At 25.2% G+C, this 21,233-nt stretch overlaps 1 protein-coding gene across 1 annotated transcript in view; it reads left to right on the top strand.

Annotated features, from left to right (window-relative positions):
- LOC117178963 (TRPL translocation defect protein 14) overlaps nt 1-20,169 on the top strand; it is a 38,607-nt gene extending 18,438 nt beyond the window's left edge. The window contains exons 5-7 of the mRNA XM_033370556.1: nt 15,789-15,917; nt 19,309-19,782; nt 19,916-20,169. Coding sequence (XP_033226447.1) covers nt 15,789-15,917; nt 19,309-19,782; nt 19,916-20,154 — 842 coding nt within the window. The 3' untranslated portion in view covers nt 20,155-20,169. The remainder of the gene's footprint in view (nt 1-15,788; nt 15,918-19,308; nt 19,783-19,915) is intronic.
- Nucleotides 20,170-21,233: the final 1,064 nt, after the last annotated feature.

Below are 21,233 nucleotides of genomic sequence, written 5' to 3'. Positions count from 1 at the left end.
GAGGGAGCTCTTCTTAATATTTTGACACCAAAATCATGTCGATACACCTTACCGACTGCGAGTAAAGCCACCCACGCTTTAACTTGACAGACTGTACATCTGTGGATTGTTTTTAATTATCTTTATTTTTTTTTAATTCTTCGGAATTCATCTGAATTCTTGTTAATTTATTTTGAATTCTTTATAATCTTTATAATAATACTGAATTCAGTAGATTTTTTTTTAGTTTTTATTCAATTGATACTGAATTTCCTTGAATTTTTCTAAATTAATTTTATAACCTAGTAGATTCAATTCATCGAATTTTTCTCATTCCCATAAAATCATCTAAATGCACTGCAATTTTATAAAAATAGTGGATTTTTTTTCTATTTAAAAAAATTCTATTAACTTAAATTCTTTTCTATTCAACTTGAATGGTTTTTTTCTGACTTTGTTAAAATCGCACTTTTTTGAATTCTTTTAAATTCAAAAGCACATTATTCATTTTTAGTCGCTTATTGAGTTAAAAATTATTCATTTTTTGGTTTACTTTTTAGCTTTTTTTTCAAGTAAATTAGACTTGACTTTAAATATGAATGGCCTGGGAAAATGAAAAATGAGTCAGGGAAATATCAAGGAAACGTCAAGGAATTTTGACAATGAAGTTGCGCGGTCACCCTATAAATAGATTTTATGCTTAGTACTTGGAACCAAAATTTAAAGCACTAAATGATTTATTTCTTTAACTATTTTGAGAGGATCAGCAAAAAAAGCTGATATAAATAATTCAAGTTAATTTTAATGAATTTATATCTACTCATGAATAAAAATAAACATGCTAGTGCTTCTCGGTTTGAATCAAATCCGTATTTAGATTGAAAAATTGGCTTATTTCAATAGTTTTTGGATAAAACATTTTTTTTTAAATTCAAAAACCAGAAAAAAGGGTTTAATTTATAATAAAAAAAGTTGAATTCAATGAAAAAGAAGAATTTAGAGAAAGAAAACGAATCCTTAACCGAAACAGATTAATTTGCAACCAAATAGTTGAATTTTTAACTAACACGGATACATTTTTGCAAAAAAATGAGAATAGTTAAACTTTCAGTTAAAAAAATGTATTTGCAAAGCAAAAAACGGTTTTTTAAGAAAATAGATACATTTTTCACCAAATAGAATTTTTAACCAAAGAGATGAATAACTTAAAATGATGAAACTTCAACCAGAAAAATTTATTTTTTAACAAAGTAGTTCAATTTTCTACCAAATAAATTTTTAATTTAAAAAGTTGTATACTTAAAGGAAATTTAATATTTGAACTAATAACATTTTTATTTTAAGTAAAAAAAAAAACAATTGAACTCAACTAAAAAAGAACATTTTTAACCAAATATTTGAATTCTCAACCAAAAGATATTAATTTTCAATAAAACAGTTCCTTTTTTACAGAAATAAATTTTATTGTATTGTATTTAAAAAAAAAAGAATGACTTAAAAAAAATTGTTGAATGTTTAACCAAAAATTTAATTATCAACTGAGAAACATAAATTTTTAACCAAGACTTAAATAGTTCAATTTTAAATAAAAAGAATTAATTTTCAAAAAAAGCTCAACTAAAATGAATTTTGAACAAAGGAGTTTCATTTGCAACCAAAGATTTGATTTTTTATCTGCAATGATGAATATTTAACTGTATAAACTTGAGTTATAAAACAAAAGGATTATTTTTAAAACATAAGATAAATTTTCATCAAAAAAATTCAGCTTCTATTGAAAAAACACAATTTTTCAATAAAATAAAGGAATTCGAATACTTTAATTTTCAAACGAAAAAGATTAATTTTTCCCCAGAAACGACGGTTTTTTACAAAGTACATGAACTTTTAACTAAAAAGGACAATTTTTCAACAAAAAATGGAATAGATAAATATTTAGTTAAAAACGAAAATAACAAAAAAATCGACTAGATATGAATTTTCGACTAAAATGATTATACATAAAATGAAATAGATTAATTTTAAATTACAAAGATGAATTTTCCACAAAAAATTTAACTTTCAACCAAAAAGATAAATTTAAAAAAAAATTAATTTTAAACAAACCATTTTCAGTAAAAAATTAATGTTTAATCAGAGAGATGAATTTTCAACTAAAATAGTTTAATTTTTTAACAAAAAATTGAATAGTTAAATTTTTAGTTAAAGAACTTTGTGTTTAACCAAAGAGATTATTTTTTAACTAAAATTGTATCATTTTTAATTGGAATAGTTACATTTACAGTTAAAAACTATTTGTCAAAAATTAATTTTCAGCCAAAGAAAGCACGAATTTTCTATTAAAATGCGAATTTTCAAGCAAAGAAATTGTTAACAACAGAGTTCAAATTTCATCCAACTAATTAAATTTTTATTGCAAGATATTTTCTGAACGAAAAATGTAGTAGTTGGTATTTTAACCAAAAATATTTTCATTTTTATATAAAAACAGTTGAATTTTCGACTAAGAAAGAATTTTCATTCAAAAGAGAGAAAAGAATTCAAACAAATTTTCTACTAAAAATGATGAATTTTGAATAACATACATGAGTTTTCTACCAGATATTTAAATTTTCAACTAAAAATGATAAATTTTCAACCAAAAATAGAATAGTTGAATTTTTAGTAAAAAAAAAAATTAATGAAAACCCCAAAACCAAATCTTCAACAAAAAAAGTTAAATGCAGTAATATATAAAGCTACTTTTACAAATAAGGAATCATCGTCATTCGATTTTATATTGCTATCTAACAAAAATAAGCACGCTCTCGAAAAAATTCCCTGACTTGAAAAAAAATGTCCTGACATATCCAGGTTTTTCCAGGTATATAAAATTTCCCTAAAAATTTCATGTTTTCCAAGTAGGGCAGATATCCTGTTGATATTTCAAATAAAAACCGATTGTAAATTTAAATACAAAAATTGAGTGTTTAAGAGAAATATATATATACTGAAGGATGAAGTCTTCCTCATTTCAGTGTATGGAATTTCATACTCTTCGATCTAGTGTATGGATCTCCATCCACTTCATACATACTCCGCCGCACCTACTTTGATAATTCAAGAAGTCAAAATGCACTCCAAGTCCCATATAATAAAAGTTTCGGGGATTGTATCGCACTGGCCTTGTTACTAAATCCGTGCCCTCGAAACGTAAGCAGATAGAGCTGCCAGTATCGCTTCCAATTAGAATGCATAAGATTGCGCAATATACTTGATTGAGTACTCGCGCACTGCGACCCTTCCGGAGCAAAAGAGTCGCAACCGTCTCTCGCCCTGACCCTTTGGAAAACTGCGTGGGCAATCAGTTGTAGGAATTAAAAAACTGGACCGGCTTTTATGGGACCTGGAGTGTAATTAATTGTAAAATATAGTGCAATAGATTAGTTACATTTAGATTTAATTTGCCGTAAGTATCTCATCTTATTTCATTCAATTGCAAATTTAAAAGAAAAATCCTCCTAAATGTAGCTGATTTGGGCGAGATTAGGACTTCTGACCCATTTAAAGTCTCAAATTTATATTCGAAATTGAAGATTTCGATTGACGAGGAAGCCAAGTGGCCGGAAATTTTCAAGGTTGAATCCAACGAGGGTGAGTCGTAAGCCCTCGAAAAACTCCTTGTATCGCTATTATTGATCACCAGAAGATGTTGAGTAACATTTCAAAAAATACGCCACGTATCTACATTAAGGTGGCCGAAAAAAGATTTATTCTTTATTTTTTAATATTTCACCCCCTCATTTTATATTATTTGGTAAAAAAAAATTACTATGCAAATATGGAAAATACTAACTTTGCTTTAAAAATTTCTTAAAGGGTGACTTTCAGTGAATTCGATGGTGCATTTAGTTACAAAATAAAATTTGTGAAGCTCTTATGAAGTATTTATTATTTTTCTCGTATTCAAGCGATTTATTGACGTTTTAGCGCTTCGGGGCCAAAAACTAACTCTAAACATTTTTTTAATTATAAGAAAATCAGGAAAATTTTTTTCACTGAATAACAGAAAATGAAGGGATGAAATTTAAAAATCTAAGATTTGTTTTTTTTTACCACTAATCTACACGTATTGTAAATCCTTTTTAGTTTATTTAAAAAAATCTCTTTAATAATTTGTTGGAATTGCTAGACTCATTTCATTAATTTAAAACATTTTTAAAAACCAATAAAAAATTCATATCATATAAAAATTATTTTAACTTTAATTTGTTTTCGAAGTCAAAAATAAATTTTGTCGTAGGAAGTCTCCTATTATTTTAGAAAAGATGAAATACCTAATACTCAATATTTGTTATTATAAAAGAGAAACTAATTCACTTGAAATTTATCCATCTGATTCATTTTATTTTTCATAGTCAATCATTTAAAACTTCATTCTAAGACATAAGATTGTAAAAGTTTAAATTTTCTAACCTTAACATTCGACTTGCTTTTTTTTTTATTTCCTATTAAGTTGCGTTCTATAGAAATATTTTTTGGAATTGTTAGACTCATTTCATTAATTTAAAAAATAAAAAAACAAGAAGCTCAAGCTATATAATCCCGAGTATTTTTCAAATTTAAACAAATTTAGAATCACTTCTGCAAAAGAAGTTTACTTTTTTGTTCAGGATCATCCGTAAATTGCGTTATCAATTTTGGGACATTTTGGAACCCCGTACCCCTCCTTAATTAAAAAGGTATTTGAATTTAACCCTATAAGGATGAATTTTCAACAAGAATGTCATTTTCAATCAAGAGTGATGCATTTTCAACCAAATTGTTGAATTTTCAAATAAAAAATTAATTTTCAATCAAAAATGGAATAGTTACATTTTCAGTTTAGAAAAATCAATTTTCAACAGAGAAAGAAGATTAACTTTCTACCTAAAAAGACGATCCTTCAATAAAATAGATGAATTTTTTACAAAACAGTTGGATTATCACCAAAAAAGTTAATTTTATGCCAAGTCCAAAATTAATTTTTCAAATAAATGGTTGAATTTTCTACCATAATAGTTCAATTTTCAACCTAAAAAATTAACTTTCAACAAAACAGTTTTTATCAAAAAAAGGTCTACAAAAAATTTAATTTTCAACCCAAAAATAAGAATTTTTAATAAAAAGTCAATTTTCAACTATATAGTTTAATTGTCTACCAAATTATTTATTTTAAACCAAAAGTCGAATTTTTTTATACTTTCTCCATGTAACTTCTAATACTTGTTATTTAAACCAAAAACCATTTTAATTTGAAATACAAAACAGTCGAATTCAACCACGGAAGACGATTTTTCAGCAAAATAGTTGAATCCTCAGCAAAATACATGGATTTTTAACCAAATAGTTGAATTTTTAAATAGAAAAGATAAATTTTCAATTAAAAAAAAATAAATTTTTAATCAAAAATGGAATAGTTATATTTTTATTTTTAAAAACTGGTTAAATTTTCCACTATGAAAATGAATTTTCAACTAAAATTATGAATATTCATAAAAAAATTGATTTTTTATGCCGTAGTTCCACTTATAATTAAGTAGTTGAATTTCCAAACATAAAATATTAATTTTCAATGGAAAGTGTAGTTGATATTTGAATAAAAAATACTGGAATTTAAATTAAAAAATAACAAAAAAAAAAACACAAATTTTAAGCCGAATACATGAGTTTTCAATTGAACGAAAAAACTTTTTATTGAATAGTGATAGTTAAATTTTCAGTTAAAGAAAAACGTTAATTTTCAACGAAAAAGTTAAATTTTCAACCAAAGTTACTAAAGAGATGATTCTTAAACCAAAAAGATATATATTCAACAAAGTAGTTAAACCTTCAACCAAGTTGTTGAATTTTTGTCCAAAAAATATGATTGTTTAAAAGTGATAAAAAAAAAATCCAAAGAGATTTTAAGTCTTATATCAACAATTCTGATTAATAGATTGATCCAGGTTCATTACAAGATTATGATATCGAATCTCAGGAAAATTTCCATAAGACTTTTTTTTTGTATACCAGTCAGATAAATTTTCCTCCGTCTCAACATACATTTTTCCACCTGAGAGATTGAATACAAAATTTAATTGAAGCTCGAATGACTCATTTATAATCTGGAATGCAAGTCAACGTCCTGAACTGAAATACTCTGATTCTGAGAGATAAAAATGTTCCAAAAAAAAGTATTAGATTGACAGATTTGTCCGGAAATCTTGAAGACCGATAAGAGAAATATAGAGCAGTTTTATCATTTGAAGGAAATCTTCCGCATAATTGTTTGTCTTTCCTATTACAAGATTCGAGACGATACTTTTTTTAAGATGTAACATCCAATCTAATCGCGAATTTTGCGTGGGATAATTGACAAAATGACACATTGTAGTCTCTTGACATGCATTGTTTATTTTTGTTTTCTCTTGCCAACAATCGCGTGCTATGTAATTTAATTGGCGATTGTAATTCTCTTTCTTCTAACAAGCTGATAAAACTCTCAACAGCACAAAACAAAATTGATCTCAGATATTGTGTACCAAACGATTAAAATTGGATAAAAGAAAGATTAATCTTGGGAAAGACTCCAAAGTGATTCTTGGCTTGGTAATAGGATCAGAATGAAATTAGAATTCTGATAGATAGTTAATCGAGGCTCTTAAAATAACTGGGGTTTTAGCAGCATAAACATCACGTCTAAAAAAAATGCATTGTTTAATGTAATATTGTAACCAAATAATGTAAAGGTGATATTAGTAACGATTTTTTACGAGAAATGTTTTTTTTTTTTTTTTTTAATTGAAAATTGAGTCACCCGGTGTAGTTTCAAGGAAGTTATTTTTGTAACATCAAACCAAATTACCATCAATATTGAAAGCAGTGTTTAAAATAATAACTTAATAAATAACAATATATAATAATAAAATATAATGATTTTTTTTCGGTTGACCGCGTTGTTGCCTGGCCTTATTAAGCTTTACTTTTTTTTGCCACATAAAGCTCAATTTTTCAAAAATTTGGTTAAGGTATTATTAAAGTAGTTTTCTTACAAAAAGCCAGGTTCTTTCTTATAAATTTCTTAAAAATGATTGAATTTTGATAAATAATTGTTTAATTTTTCGGGTATAACGTTTTCTAAAATTTCTTTAAAAACTTTGAATTCTGAATAAAATTATTTTAACAATGTCAGCCATAGAAAAGTTTACTTTCAAAACTGGAAACTGTAGAGTTGTACATAATCTTTTCCCCGAAAAATTGGCCGAGATTGATTAAAATTTAACCATTTTTTTTAAATTGTCAGAAAACTGTAGTGAGACATGATGTAATTTCAACTAAAAATTGTTAAAATAATTTGTTGTCTAAAAAGTATTTTATAACGTGTTTATTAGGGAGGTACAAAAAGAATCTTTATTTTTTTCTAAAATTTTGGTAAAATTGAAGAGTTTTACAGACCTATTTTTTCAACAAAAAAAAAATGCTTATTTTGGGATGGCCCTAAAATTCCGAAAAATAAAATTCTCTACAGAATAAAATTTCCTGATTTGAAAATTATCAAATAATGAAAATTCCCAAAAATGATAAAAATTGCCGAAATATAAAAATCCCAAATTAAAAAAAATACCCGAAAGTTGATAATATTACCAAATTTGAAAATTGCCGGAAGACTATTGCCGAATTATAAAATATACGAACTAAAAAATTCCTGAATTTAAACAGTAACAAAAATTGTTTTGCAATTAATATTATTTGTTTAATTAAAATACAATAAGCAAATATTGTTATCAAAAATAATTTTGTCAATATTTTAAGATTAAAAAAATTATTGTTTGAATTTTTTAAGCACGTGCGACACGAACGAAAAACAAATTCTCTGTCATTTTTCCCCGAAGTTCATAATATTTTACAAGCAAAATTTACAGGATTCAATTCAGCGCTGATTTATCTCGATCTTTTTTTGAAATTATCAATTCGATTTTTTAGAACTTCTTTTCTCATTTTTCCAAAATGTTATGCACATTTTCAAACAAGATTTTTCATCTAGAAATATATTTTTTTCAATTATTGTTATTTTAAATTTTTAAAATAATTAAAACAAGTTTTAAACATTAAGAAAAATTTGTTGGGGAAAAATTTATGATTACATTATTTTTAATAAATAATTGTTTTCAATTCCTTAAATTCAGGAATTTTTTAGTTCACATATTTTTTAATTTTGCTGTTTTCTGTGGGGAGTTTTCAATTTTGATAATATTGTGTACTGTTGGGAATTGTATTATTTTGGAATTTTCAATTTCGAGATTCTTGTATTTCGGCAATTTTATATTCCCGGGATTTTTTTTATGAAACAAATGTAAAATAAAATTCCTGGCACGGTAAAATTCCCGAATTGGAGAATTTCAGAATAATACAATTTCAGAGTTGAAAAATTCCCGAATAATAACATTTCCGAACTGTTTATAATATTACTGAATGGGAAAATTACCGACAGAAAATTTCCGAATTGTAAATTACCGAAGTGGAATATTCCAAAATTAAAGCAATTACATTGTTTAATAAATATTATATAGTTATTAAAAATACAGTAATAAAATATTTTTATAACAAAACATTATTTTTAATGCTTAAAGTTTATAACATGATTATTTGAATTAAAAATAACAATAATAGAAAACATTTGCATCCGTCAATATATTTGTTTAATTATTGTTATTTAAAATTTTAACAATAATTTTAGAAACTTTAAATATTAAAACTATTTTATTTTTGATAAAATCATTTGATTATTGTATTTTTAATCAATAATATTTATAAATAAATTAAATGCTTAAATTTGGCAATTTCCTAGTTCGGATGTTTTGTAAATCGGCAAATTTTCTGTCGCGAATTTAATTATTTGGACATTTTTTAAATCGGTTATATTATAAACTGTCGGAAATTTTGTTATTCAGGAATTCTATTATTCGGGATTATTATTATTCGGAAATTATATTATTCGGGGATTTTCCAATTCGGTAATTTTAGTGTCGGAAATTTGATTTTTCGGAATTTTTCAGTCGTACCTTTATTATTCGGGAATTTTCCAATTTTAGAATGGGACGACTGAAAAATCCCGGAAAATAAAATTCCCGGCACTGCACAATTCTCGAATTATATAAAATATCGAATTGGGAAATTTCCGATAAGAAAATTTCCGAATTATAAAATTCTGAAATTTAAACATTTAAAAAATTTGTTTTACAAAAATGATTTATTTGTTAAAAATAAAATAATCAAATATTTGTACAGAAGGAAATTTTGTAAATGTTTAGCGTGTTATGAAATTATTGTTTGAAATTAAAATAACAATAATAATTGTATAACAATTGCATATAACAAATAAATGTAAAAACACTTGTGCCTCGAACGAAAAAAATAAATCTCCGCCTGAATTTTCTCCGAATCTAATAGAATTTTCCAAACAAAACTTTGCAGGATTCAATTTAGCACTAATTTCTCTTGAAGTTTCGTTTCAATTATTTAAAAAAAATTAACAATTCGATTTTTGAGGACATTTTTTGTAATTAAAAAAAAAGCTATTCAGAATTTAATATTTCCCATTATTGCAAGTATTACTTTAATTTATAATTTTAATTAATTTATAATTTTTTCGGAAGCACATTTTTAATTTAAAAGCTAAATAAACGAAAATAAAGTACTTTCCTTTTAAATGTAGATTAGGTGAATTAAAGTGACGATTACAAAGTTTATCACAGATCTGTTAATCAATGACGTTCTACTTAAACATTGACGTCGAAGCTCATAATTTATTTTTCATTTATCATATCGAAGTAAAATGATTTTTTCAATTTACATTGTGATTCGTCATCAAGGATCCAATTAATAAAATAGGCATGATTATGGTTAAAATTCAGCACGCCTGGAATTGCCAATGCTTGATAAGAGATTAAATATTAACTTCGATAACAGCTTTTAAAAATTGATTATATAAGAATGTAGGTGATAAGGGGCCGTACCTGAATAAAAAATTTCTTTTCTTCTATAAAAGATGGCTTTCTAACAAAATACTGGAATTTTGAAAAAAAAATTAAATTTCCAACTAAATAACTGAATTTTCAAATTAATTATTAGAAATATGAATAAATTCGCTGTTATAGAATGCTGAAAATATGCGGGGTTCATCATTAAATTTTGCTTTAAAAATATTTTTTTATTAATATATTCAAATTATAACCATGTTTTACGATTACTGTGACGAATAAAATTTTCAACAAGAAAATATGAATCTCCAGAAAAAAAATTCAACAAAACAGTTACATTTACAACCAAATAGTAAACCTTGATTTAAAGAAAAATCAACAAAGGAGTTCAAACTTTACCCACACAGTTGAATTTTTAATTAAAAAAAGATTACTTTTCAACCAGTTGCATTTTTTTCCATGAAAGACGAAATTTCTACTAAAACAGATGAATTTTTCAATCAAAAAGACAAATTTATAACAACAAAAATTTGAATTTTCAGCTAAAAAATATTTCAGTTGACTTTTCAACACCAAAATATGAATTTTCAGCCAAAAGATATTTTCGTAACACATTTGTTGAAACTTCAACCAAACAGTTTTATCAAAAAAAGATGCAATTTCTACTATTATATTTGAATTTTTTATTTAAAAAGATGAATTTTTTTAAATAGTTAACTTTCAGTTAGACTTTTGAACCTCAAAATATGGGTTTTAAATATAAAATTGCTGAATTTGCAAATAAATAATAAAACTTATAACCAAAAAGGTAATCTTCAGGAGGAAGCAGCTGCAAAAATATAAATACAGGACAAATAAATTACTAACTAGAATGTTATATCAGGGTTACTGCAAAACTTGATTTTCAAAATTCTCTCATTTTCCCCTGACCAATTTTTCATACAATCTTTTATAAACGGAATAAAGTAATTTCAAATTAAAATCAAAAAATTTCGTATTTATTTGTCTTGACATTTATTTAAAGTTATAGAAGTCCCCTGACTTTAGCAATATTTATTTATAAATAAAATAAAATCCCAATAAAATTCACTGAAATTTTTTTAAATCGTTGTTGGCTTGGTACGTTTTTCACATATCAGCCTTATTTGGTGCGTAAATTTAGTGAGAAATTACCGTAAATTTATTTTTTGACCGAGAATTTTACAAATTTTTAGAAAAAAAGTCTGTCAACTTTGATTTCAAAATTTCAATAAAATCAGTTGAATTTTTATCTTTTTTATTTGTTATATCATTCAGTTTATAATGCATAATTCGAAAATCTTTCACTTACAAATTTTCTATTTTGGATTTTAATTTTAGAGCTTACATTTTTCTTTTGAATAAAAAAACCTTTCTAGTGGATCAAATGTAAAAATAAATTATAATGATTTTTAAAATTGAACTACTTTATATTAAGGATCAATAAGTAATAATAATTGATTTTACAAGACGATTCGGAATCAATTCAAAATTTAAGAATTTACAGATTTTTACATTAAAAATTAAAATGTTTTAATTGGAAAGTCTAAGTACTTAAACAAATGCAAACACCCGATAGAATCTTTATAAACTATTTTCAATCTTAAAATGACTTCGAAATAATATATTTATAATTACAGGTTTTTATTAAATTTAAAATAGTGTTTCAGTTGAAATTTGAAAATTGTTAATTTTTAATTAAGAAAAATAACAATTAATATAATTTAGAAATATTTTAATTGTTCATATAAAATCAGAAATTATCAATCAAATATTCAAAATTAAACAAAATCTAAACTTGGAACGTTACAACTTTAATTATTTTATTTGAAAAAATTTAATTGAAGAATATTTTTAAAAAGATTTGAAAAGAGTTTCAAAATTTTCACAAATGAATATGGAAGATTTTATGTAAAACAACATGTAGATGTTTCAAGGTTTTAAAATAAAAATTTGAAGCCTGTTAAGGATTTTTAAACTATTTAAAATGAAAATAATTTAACTTTTAATTTAAGAATTGTTCAGTTTATAACAAAAATGTAATCTTTCAATTTTTGATATTTCAAGCTTAAAATTGCTTAAAATGATTTTCAGCTTAGTTTTTATTACTTCAAATAGAAAATTGTTTACCTTTAGATATCGAATTTTTTAATTTGATTGACCGTGAGAAAAATTTTCCAATCAGGAAAAAACTGGGATTTTTTTGTGGTTAAAACGGCTACCTTGGTAACAAATCATAACAAAACAACTCGACTCCTCCTTCCCTTTGAGCTGTTACATAATTTAAGTACGGTCCCCAAGAGATTACATAAATTAACTTCGAGAATAGTTTTTAAAAAGATTGATTATATAAAAACTACAGATGATAAGGAAAATATATTGATAAAACAAATCAGAAATAGAATAGTTGGTTATACATTATACTTTGTAAACATTATTAAGTATTGTAAAGTCTGCAATTGATATTAATGACGAGAATCAGACACGTGCCTTTAAACGTAACCCTATACATGTCCTTTAAGCCATTGTCAATTATAGTAATTGTGGTCCATTAAAGCCGCAATGAAGCAGCTAATCTTGATTTTTCTTGTAAAGAGGGGTCCAGGTCTTATTAAATTGTAGATTCATTCCGAAGTCAAAAAATTGTTTCAGTATAATGATTAGGAATTTTTTTAATTCAAAAGACATTACAACAGAGTTCCATTCGAAAAAGTCTTTTTCTTTTTTTTTTTTCACTGAGGAAATGTTGCGCTCCCAAATCCAAAAAGAGTAGAATTTGTATAACAATTTGAAGTAGTTATATTAAGGTAGTTATTTTTCATAATTTACATGATAAAAATTTCCTACGTTATGTTTGCAGCGTGTCTACCCTACCTGGAAAATCTGGAATTGTCAGGAAATTTTTTTCAGAGCGTGCTTTATTTCTTTTGTTAAAATACAATATAAAACTGGATAACGACTATGCAAATTTATCTATGCCAGTTGAATATTCTATCATTTTAGTACAAATTCATGTCTTTGGTTAAATAAATATGCTTTTAACTATTCAATGATTAAAATGTAAGAAATTTAAATTAGATTAAAATCCAAATTAAAAATCCTATTTAACGTCCAATAATCAAATTGATGCAAACTCCTGTTAAAAAAAAAAAACAGGAATCCAGGCGACCAAATTTGGACCACAACGTTGGATTCTTTTTTTTTTAACAGGAGTTTGCATCTATTCAATGATTGGTTAAAAAATGATATTTTGAAATTAAAATTTCGTCTTTATTGGTAGAAATTAATCACTTTATTTGAAAATGAAACTATTTAAAAAAAAATTATTGAAAATAATTGAATATTTCGTCATTGTAGTTGAAAATTCATCTTTTTGGTTGAACATGAATTATTATAACTTCAAATTTAAATATTCTATTTTTGTTTAAAATTTGATCTTTTTTAGTTTAAAGTTTAAGTATTTGGTTGAAAAATTTATCTTTTAGTTGAAAATTCATTTATTTCGTAGAAAATTCATTTATTTGGTTGAAAAGTCGTCTCTTTTGGTCTTCTTGTTTGAAAATTTATCTTTTTGGCAGGAATTCAAGTATTCCTGTTAAATATTCTTCATTTTAATTGAAAATTCATCTTTTTCATTGAAATTAAAACTACTCAGTTGAAAATTAAACTCTTTCTTTTTAAATTCACCTTTAGTTTAAAATTCATCTATTCCAATTGAAGATTTATTATTTATTATTTTTGTTGAAAAATTAATTTTTTTAACTGAATATTCAACAGGGTGGCCGCTCTACCGGGAAATGACCGGCAATTTTTTGAGACGGGGAGAAACCGGGAAATGACAGTGATTTTTTTAACCGGAAATTTTAAAAATTTGTAGAAGAAAAATCTGTCCACGTTCGATTTCGACAGTTTTCAAATAATTAGTTGAATTGGTATGTTTAAAAATTTTCCGTTAAAAATTTTTATATCTAAGCTTACATTTTTAATTTAAAGAAGTTTTAATTGCTTTCTTAAAGATTTGAACAAATAAAAAATAAAAGCCTTTGATGTTCAAAATTTTTTGATAAAGAACATTTTTATTTAATAAATGAATACATTTTTTTAATAGATCTGTACTTTAAGTAATAAAAAGTGAACAAAAACGATTTGACAAAACGATTTTAAAACAGTTCAAAATTTAAGAATATTCAGATTTTAACGTTAAAACTTAAACTGTTACAATTTGAATGTCTGGTGAAGAAAAATTACATGAAAGAAACAAATGTGAAGGTGTGATTAAAAGTTTATGAGCTATTTTCAACTTAACAATAACTTCGTAATAATATATTCTTAATTAAAGGATTTTATTAAATTAAAAATATTGTTTTAGTCTGAAATATTCAATTTTTAACTCATTCAATTTGAAATTTTTAATTTGAAAAAAAGCTTAATTATTGAATATTTACCAATATGTGAATTTTTATTTAAGACAAGTAAATTGAAACCAAATATTTAAAAGTAAAGAATCTTGAACTGAATTGTTTGACATAGAAAGTCTGGAATCGTTAAAATTTCGAAGAGCGTTTAAACCTTAAACGTTACAATTGTAATTGTTTAAAAATTGTAATTGATTAAAAATTATCATGCAAATTTTAGAAAGTTTTCTTAAAATTTTCTGGAATATTTTTTGAAAATTTTGTTTAAATCTTTGAAAAACTTTTTAATATTCTCTTAAAATAATTGGTCAAAATGTAAAGTTTTTTTTTATTTTCCTAGGAATATTAATAAAATGTTATTATTCAATATTTTTGATTAAAAATTTATGTATTTTGTTCAAAAATCGTCTTTTTTGGTAGATAATTATTCGTTTTATTTGAAAATCAATATTTTTGTTTGAAAATAAAACATTACAAAATGAATTTTCTTGTTTGAAAACGTATCTTTTTGATTGAAAATTCAAGTATTTAGTTAAAATATCCATAATTTTCAGTAGAAAATTCACATTTTTTGTCGACAATAATTCTGCTTGATTGAAAGTAAATTTTTTTGTTAAAAATTGAGATATATATATATTTTTTTTTTTATTCTGGCCTATTCCAATTGAAGCTTTACCATTTTAGTTGATACTTCATCACTATGGTTAATAATTTTTTATGTGTGCAAAATTAATTTTTTTTTTAACTGAAAATTTAACTGTTGAATTTGTGGTTGAAACTTGATTTTTTTATCTCGAAATTTGAGCATTTGTTTAAAAATGTATAATTTTTTAGTTGAAAATTTAAGTATTTGGTTGAGAATTCATTTTATTTGTTGAAAATCGTCTTTTGGTAGAAAATTCTTCTTTTTGGATGTAAATTCAACTATTTGTCTGAAAACTGATATTTTTTAATTGACAAATTCATGTATTTTGTTGGAAAATAGTAATTTTTGGTAGAGAATTAATCTTAGTGTTTGAAAATTTACTTATTTTCTTGAAAAATAGTCCTTTTTGGTAAAGAATTAATCCACTTGTTTGAAAATTTACCTTAATTTTACATGAAAAGTTAATATACTACTCACATTAATTTTACCTAAATATTGACTGAATGTTAACTATAAGGGGATAAAGTAAAAATTTGTTTTAATTATTATTAAAAACCAGGAACATTCATTCATTTAATTAATTGATTGTGCTAATATTTTTAAAAATGTATTGTAATCTAATTTGAGTAGATACCCTGATTTGTAAGGTGATATTTGCTAAAAACTGTTGCTAGCAAAAGAGAAAAACAAATTGTCCAATATGTGGATTATTCAGATACCTATATTTAATTTATTTATTATTTTTGTTAGCATTCAAGTTCCAAGAAAATCTTCTGCGAACCATGATCCAGATTGAAAATACATTCTTTCAATTGGGTGAAAGCTGCTCCCGAAATTGCCTTATAATCTGTGATCGTGGCGCCATGGACGCCTCTGCATGTAAGTTTAAAAAATAATATAATCAATTTTTTTTATTATAATGACGAATTTTAAACTTTATTAACTGAAAAACTTGCATGTGTTTACCTCTTCGTTATTTTATATAATCGATCTAGATGCAATACCTTAAATTATTTAAAGATTGGATTTTCGATTCAAAATTTAATTTACTTTTTAAAACATCTTTACGTTTGTACATTTGACATTCTTATGAATTATCTAAAACTGTTTTTTGTGTCAAAAACTATATTTTATAAATAGAAATCTCTAAGGTTTCTATTTGTAAATTTTTCGGAATATTTTTGTTTCTATTTTTATTTTTAAATAGAAACTCTACAGACATGATAAAACTAAGCTGTAACATTTTTGTTCTACAAATAATTGTTATTTATCGAGTATATAATTATTGAATTTGGACTTCGTGATTACGTAAATCTTAACTAAGAACGATATTTACACAATTTAGAGAGTATTGAAGACTGGCCTTGAAAGATATATAATCATGAGCGATAAAAGTTCCCTAAGTTTTTTTAAAAACAATTTTCAAGTCCAAGGAAAGTATGCGAAATTTGAATGTGTTATTTATTATACTTTTCTTAATAACATAATATTTGTGTATATTTTTAATTATTTGAATATCTGAGAAATAAGTTTATTTGGTTTTGATTGAACGATTAGAGTGGTCAGAAAAGACACCTTGGATTTGTAATTAAAATTTTAATTAATTTTTTGTAGAGGTTTTTTTTTGTATCACAGATACAGAAATATCGACTTTTATTATTCAAACTTAACAGAGTTTAAAAGTTTAGTTGTCAAATCATAAGTTGGACAGTTCTATATAATAGATACAAAAATTATTTTAGCGTATTTTACAAGATTCCAAGAAATTTCAAGAAATTTACAATTTCAAGGCGTTTTTGGAATTTCAAAGAATTTTTAGAGAATTTTCAACATTTCAAAATAAATTTAAAAAGATTCTAAGTTGTACAGGATTTCAGAAAATTTCACAAGATTTAAGGAATTTTAATGAAATTAAGAATATTTCAAATAATTTCGTAGGATTATAGAAGATTTAAAGAAATTTACATTTTTTTACGGAATTCAAACGATTTTAAAAGATTCAAAAGTTTTCTAGGAGTTTGATAATATTTGAAAGGTTCATAGAATTTTAAAAGACATTAAAAGAGTCCACAAGATTAAAAGAAATTTTGTTTATTTTTATAAAAATATTATTTAATTTTTGTGGGATTACTTGAGCTTTCATAAAAACTAAAAGATTTTATCAATTTAAAAAGAGTACAGGGAAATGAAAAGATTAAAAAGATAATAAGGAGTTTCTATCGATTTTAAGGCATTAAAAAACTAGATTTAAGGGGTTCATAAGATTTAAAAAATAAATAAAAGAATACCATAAGATTATAAGGGTTTTCTATAGATATCAAGCGATTAATAAAACTTGGAATTTTCCCATGATTTCAGAGGATTTAATCAGAAATTAAGGGGCTTATTTAAAATATTTATTTTGTTTAGTTTTATGAAAAATGATTTTTTATGTAAACATTTTTTAACTTTTATGGGCCTGCCAGGGATTTCACAACATTTGAGGGATTTCAAAAGAATTTAAAAAAGTTTAAGGTATTTTATTTTAAAAGATCCCAAGGAATTGACGCGATTGATAAAAATTTAAAAGTTTTTCAACAAATGTCACAGGTTTTTAGAAAAATTCAAAGAATTTTAAATAGATATTCAGAATATCAATGACATTAAAAAAATTTCAATGGATTTCAACCGATTTCTAGAGAAACTAAAGGAATAAGTTAAATTTTATGTTCACAAATTTTCAGGGATTCATAGGATTTCAAAAAAAAATTAAAATATTCAAGGGTTTTATCTAAAAATTATTGTTTAATTGTCATGGGATTAATAGGGATTTTTTCAAATTTAAGAAATTTTATCAATTTAAAAGGATTTCAAATAATTTTAAAGAGTTTAGGGTATTTTAAAAGATTCAAATGAATTAACATGACTGGCAAATTTTTAAGATTTTTGTTTGGATCCTAGAAAAATGCAAAGGATTTTAAAAAGGTATCCAGGATTTCAATAATATTTACAAGCTCTCAATAGATTTCAAATGCTTTTTAGAGATCTTAGGGGAATAAATTAAATTAAATTTCCAGGGATTTCAGAAATTTCGAAAATTTTTAGATGGACTAAGAAAAAAATTTTATTTGGCAGAATTAAAAAAAAATCCAGGTAAAATTGTATGAAAATTCAAATCATTTTAAAGGATGTTTAGAAGTTCTGAAAACAATTTTAAAATAATTTTTAAATATTTTGAAGCAAAATTTCGAAGAATTTCAGTACTTTTTAAACGGATAAAAATAAAAATAATTTACCTTCTAATTTAACCCTTAAACTGCACGCTTGCAAAAACACCTTCAGATATTTTTGGCTAAAAGAAATAATAATTTGTGTTGAAACAATGCGAAATAGGAAAAATCTATCTTTAAAGCCTCAGTGATAATTTACGTATTTGAAAAAAAAACGTAGACAATCGGAGAAAAATCGTAAAACTCCTTGGGTTTCAGACACCCAGTGTGCAGTTTAAGGGTTAAGAAGTGTTCAATCTATTAAAACATGTTATCGTTCAATTTTTAATTTTTCAAGCTTAAAATTGCTTTAAATCACATAATTTTGACAATTTTTTAATTCATTGATTGGTTCTTAAATTTAGAGTATTGAAAATGATAACGTGGATATAGATTTTTGGAACTGAATCTGCATCTTTGAACTCTACAATTTATAAAAATTTAAAAAATTTTAATTTGTAAGTTTAAATAGTAGCTTCCATTTTATAGGTGTAAATTAGTGAAAATTTGAATACAACATTTTTTAATTATAAAACTTTTAAACTTAATTTTTAAAAGTTTAAAATTGAAGATTTCCACTTTGGGTGCCGTAATTTGCAGCTCAGTTTTTATTGCTTCAAATGTAAAAATTTAGGGAATGACCGCGAATTTGTTTCTTTCATTAAAACGGCCACCCTTTTTTCGAAATTTACGCTACTGTTGACAACTATTTTGAATTTCTAAAAATAAGTCCGAGGCCTGAGCTCTGCAAAATACTTTTAACCTGATGAATCCATAAATAACTTGTGTCAGTTTAGAACTTAATTAAACCTCAGGCTTTGATAAACGATTCCGAAAATCTCTTAATTATTGGAAATCAAGAAGATACGAAACTTTTTGACTTTCGCAACAAAAATTATAATTGGAAATGTGAAATTAAGTTGTCGCTTATCAATTTAATGATGATGGCGATAATATGGAAATTAGCATCTGAGCCACGCATTTCAGTTTCTAATTCTAATTTCCCGACCTTTGGTCCGCAGTTATTTCAAAAGACAAATGGGAGTTGATGATGGCTTCGAATGGATGGAATAACGTCGAGTTGCGCGACAATCGCTACAATCAAATAATCCACATGGTCTCGGCAGCGAATGGCGCCGAGGAATTTTATTCCACCGAAGACCATGCTTGCCGTTCTGAGGGCGTCGAACTCGCCCGCGAATTGGATTACAATGCCGCGGCAGCCTGGGTGGGCCATCCTTACTTCGATGTCATTGACAATTCCCAGGACTTTGACAGCAAAATCTGCCGGATGATAGAGTGCGTGTGCCAAAAATTGGGCATCGATACCGGAGATCGATTGCGCGCGAGTAGTCGGAAAGTCAAATTTCTTGTCAAGCCGCCCTTGCCACCAGACAACGAGTTTCCACCCTTCCAAGACTTTGATGTTGTACATAATTATTTGCAGGGAAACACACCAAAGTTGCAGGCTCGTCTCCGGAAGAGGGGACAGAAAGGTGAGGGTTTTTTTTTTTTTTTTTTTTTGGGAATTATTGATAATTACTGTATAATATATTATTGTATATAGTAATTAATAATTATTAATAAGTATTTGGGAATCGGGAAGGTACTGATCAAGTTTTTTGACAGGTCACTGGTCCTACATTCACACTATTCGACGGCCGAAGATGTGCGGACAAGTTGTTGAAGTCAAAACGCAGCTGACGCACAGGGATTATTTGAATATGCTCGCCCAGAGGGATGATTCACACTTTACTATTTTCAAAAGACGACGTTGTTTCTTGATCAATAATCAGTATTTCCAACTGGATATATACAGGGAGCCGGGACACCCGAGGTATTTTTTTTTTGTTTGTTGCTCTTTTTGAATTTTATCGGTCAGGAAAAGTCTGGATTTTTAAAACATTTTAGGGATCTATATGATTTTACAATAAATTAAGAGATTCCAGAAAATGGTAAGGAATTTGTGTGAAAACATGCTTAACATTTTTTTTATTTTAATTGTTATGAAATTTCAAGAAATTGAAGTTTTCCAGATATTTCAGAGGATTCGAACATGATGCAAACCCTAGAAAATTCGTGTTTTTTAGTCCCTTAAAATCTATAGAAATACCTGATAATTTTATGAAATATGTTTTTTTTTCTGATATCCTTTGAATTTTCAAAAAAAAAAAAAAAAAATATTTTTAATAAAAAAGTATAATTTTCAACCATAAAGGATAACTCTTCAACAATATTTTTTAATTTTGAATCAAATTACAGAATTTTTAATTAATAATATAACTGTCAGGGGGAAGTTACTGAGAAAAAAAACTTCAAAGAAATTACTGACAAGAAAATATATATGTTTTAAAATAAATTCTGTTTTTTGAATATAAATGGTGAAGGAAAAATATTTGTTTACAATGGAGTAAATAAATAATTACAGATAAATAAAATGCTAATAATATTTTTTAATTGTTTTTTTACGTACAATTAATTTTTTTAAGAGAAAGTGTACCTTTTTCATTTTTGGATGTAAATAGATTTTTCATTCATGTTGTTAAAAATTTAACTGAAATATTTCTGGGCTGGAAATTCAACATTTTTTTTTCTTCTTGAAAATTCGTCTTTCAGGTATAAAAATTCATCTGTTTCGGAGATATTTCAGAGGATTCGAACAGAATTCAAACCCTAGAAAACTACGGGTTTTTAGTCCCTTAAAATCTATAGAAATATCTGATAATTTTATGAAATATTTTTTTTCTGATATCCTTTGAATTTTGAAACAAAAAAAATATTTTCAATAAAAAAGTAAAATGTTCAACCATAAAGGATGACTCTTCAACAATATTTTTGAATTTTCAATCAAATTACAGAATTTTAAATTACTAAGATAACTATCAGGAGGAAGCAACTGCAAAAAAAAAAAACTTCAAACAAATTACTGACAAGAAAAAATATCTTT

This window comes from Belonocnema kinseyi, chromosome 8 (assembly GCF_010883055.1).
Source record: "Belonocnema kinseyi isolate 2016_QV_RU_SX_M_011 chromosome 8, B_treatae_v1, whole genome shotgun sequence".
In the NCBI taxonomy this organism is placed as follows: Eukaryota; Metazoa; Arthropoda; class Insecta; order Hymenoptera; family Cynipidae; genus Belonocnema; species Belonocnema kinseyi.
This window is presented reverse-complemented; position numbering and strand designations above follow the sequence as displayed.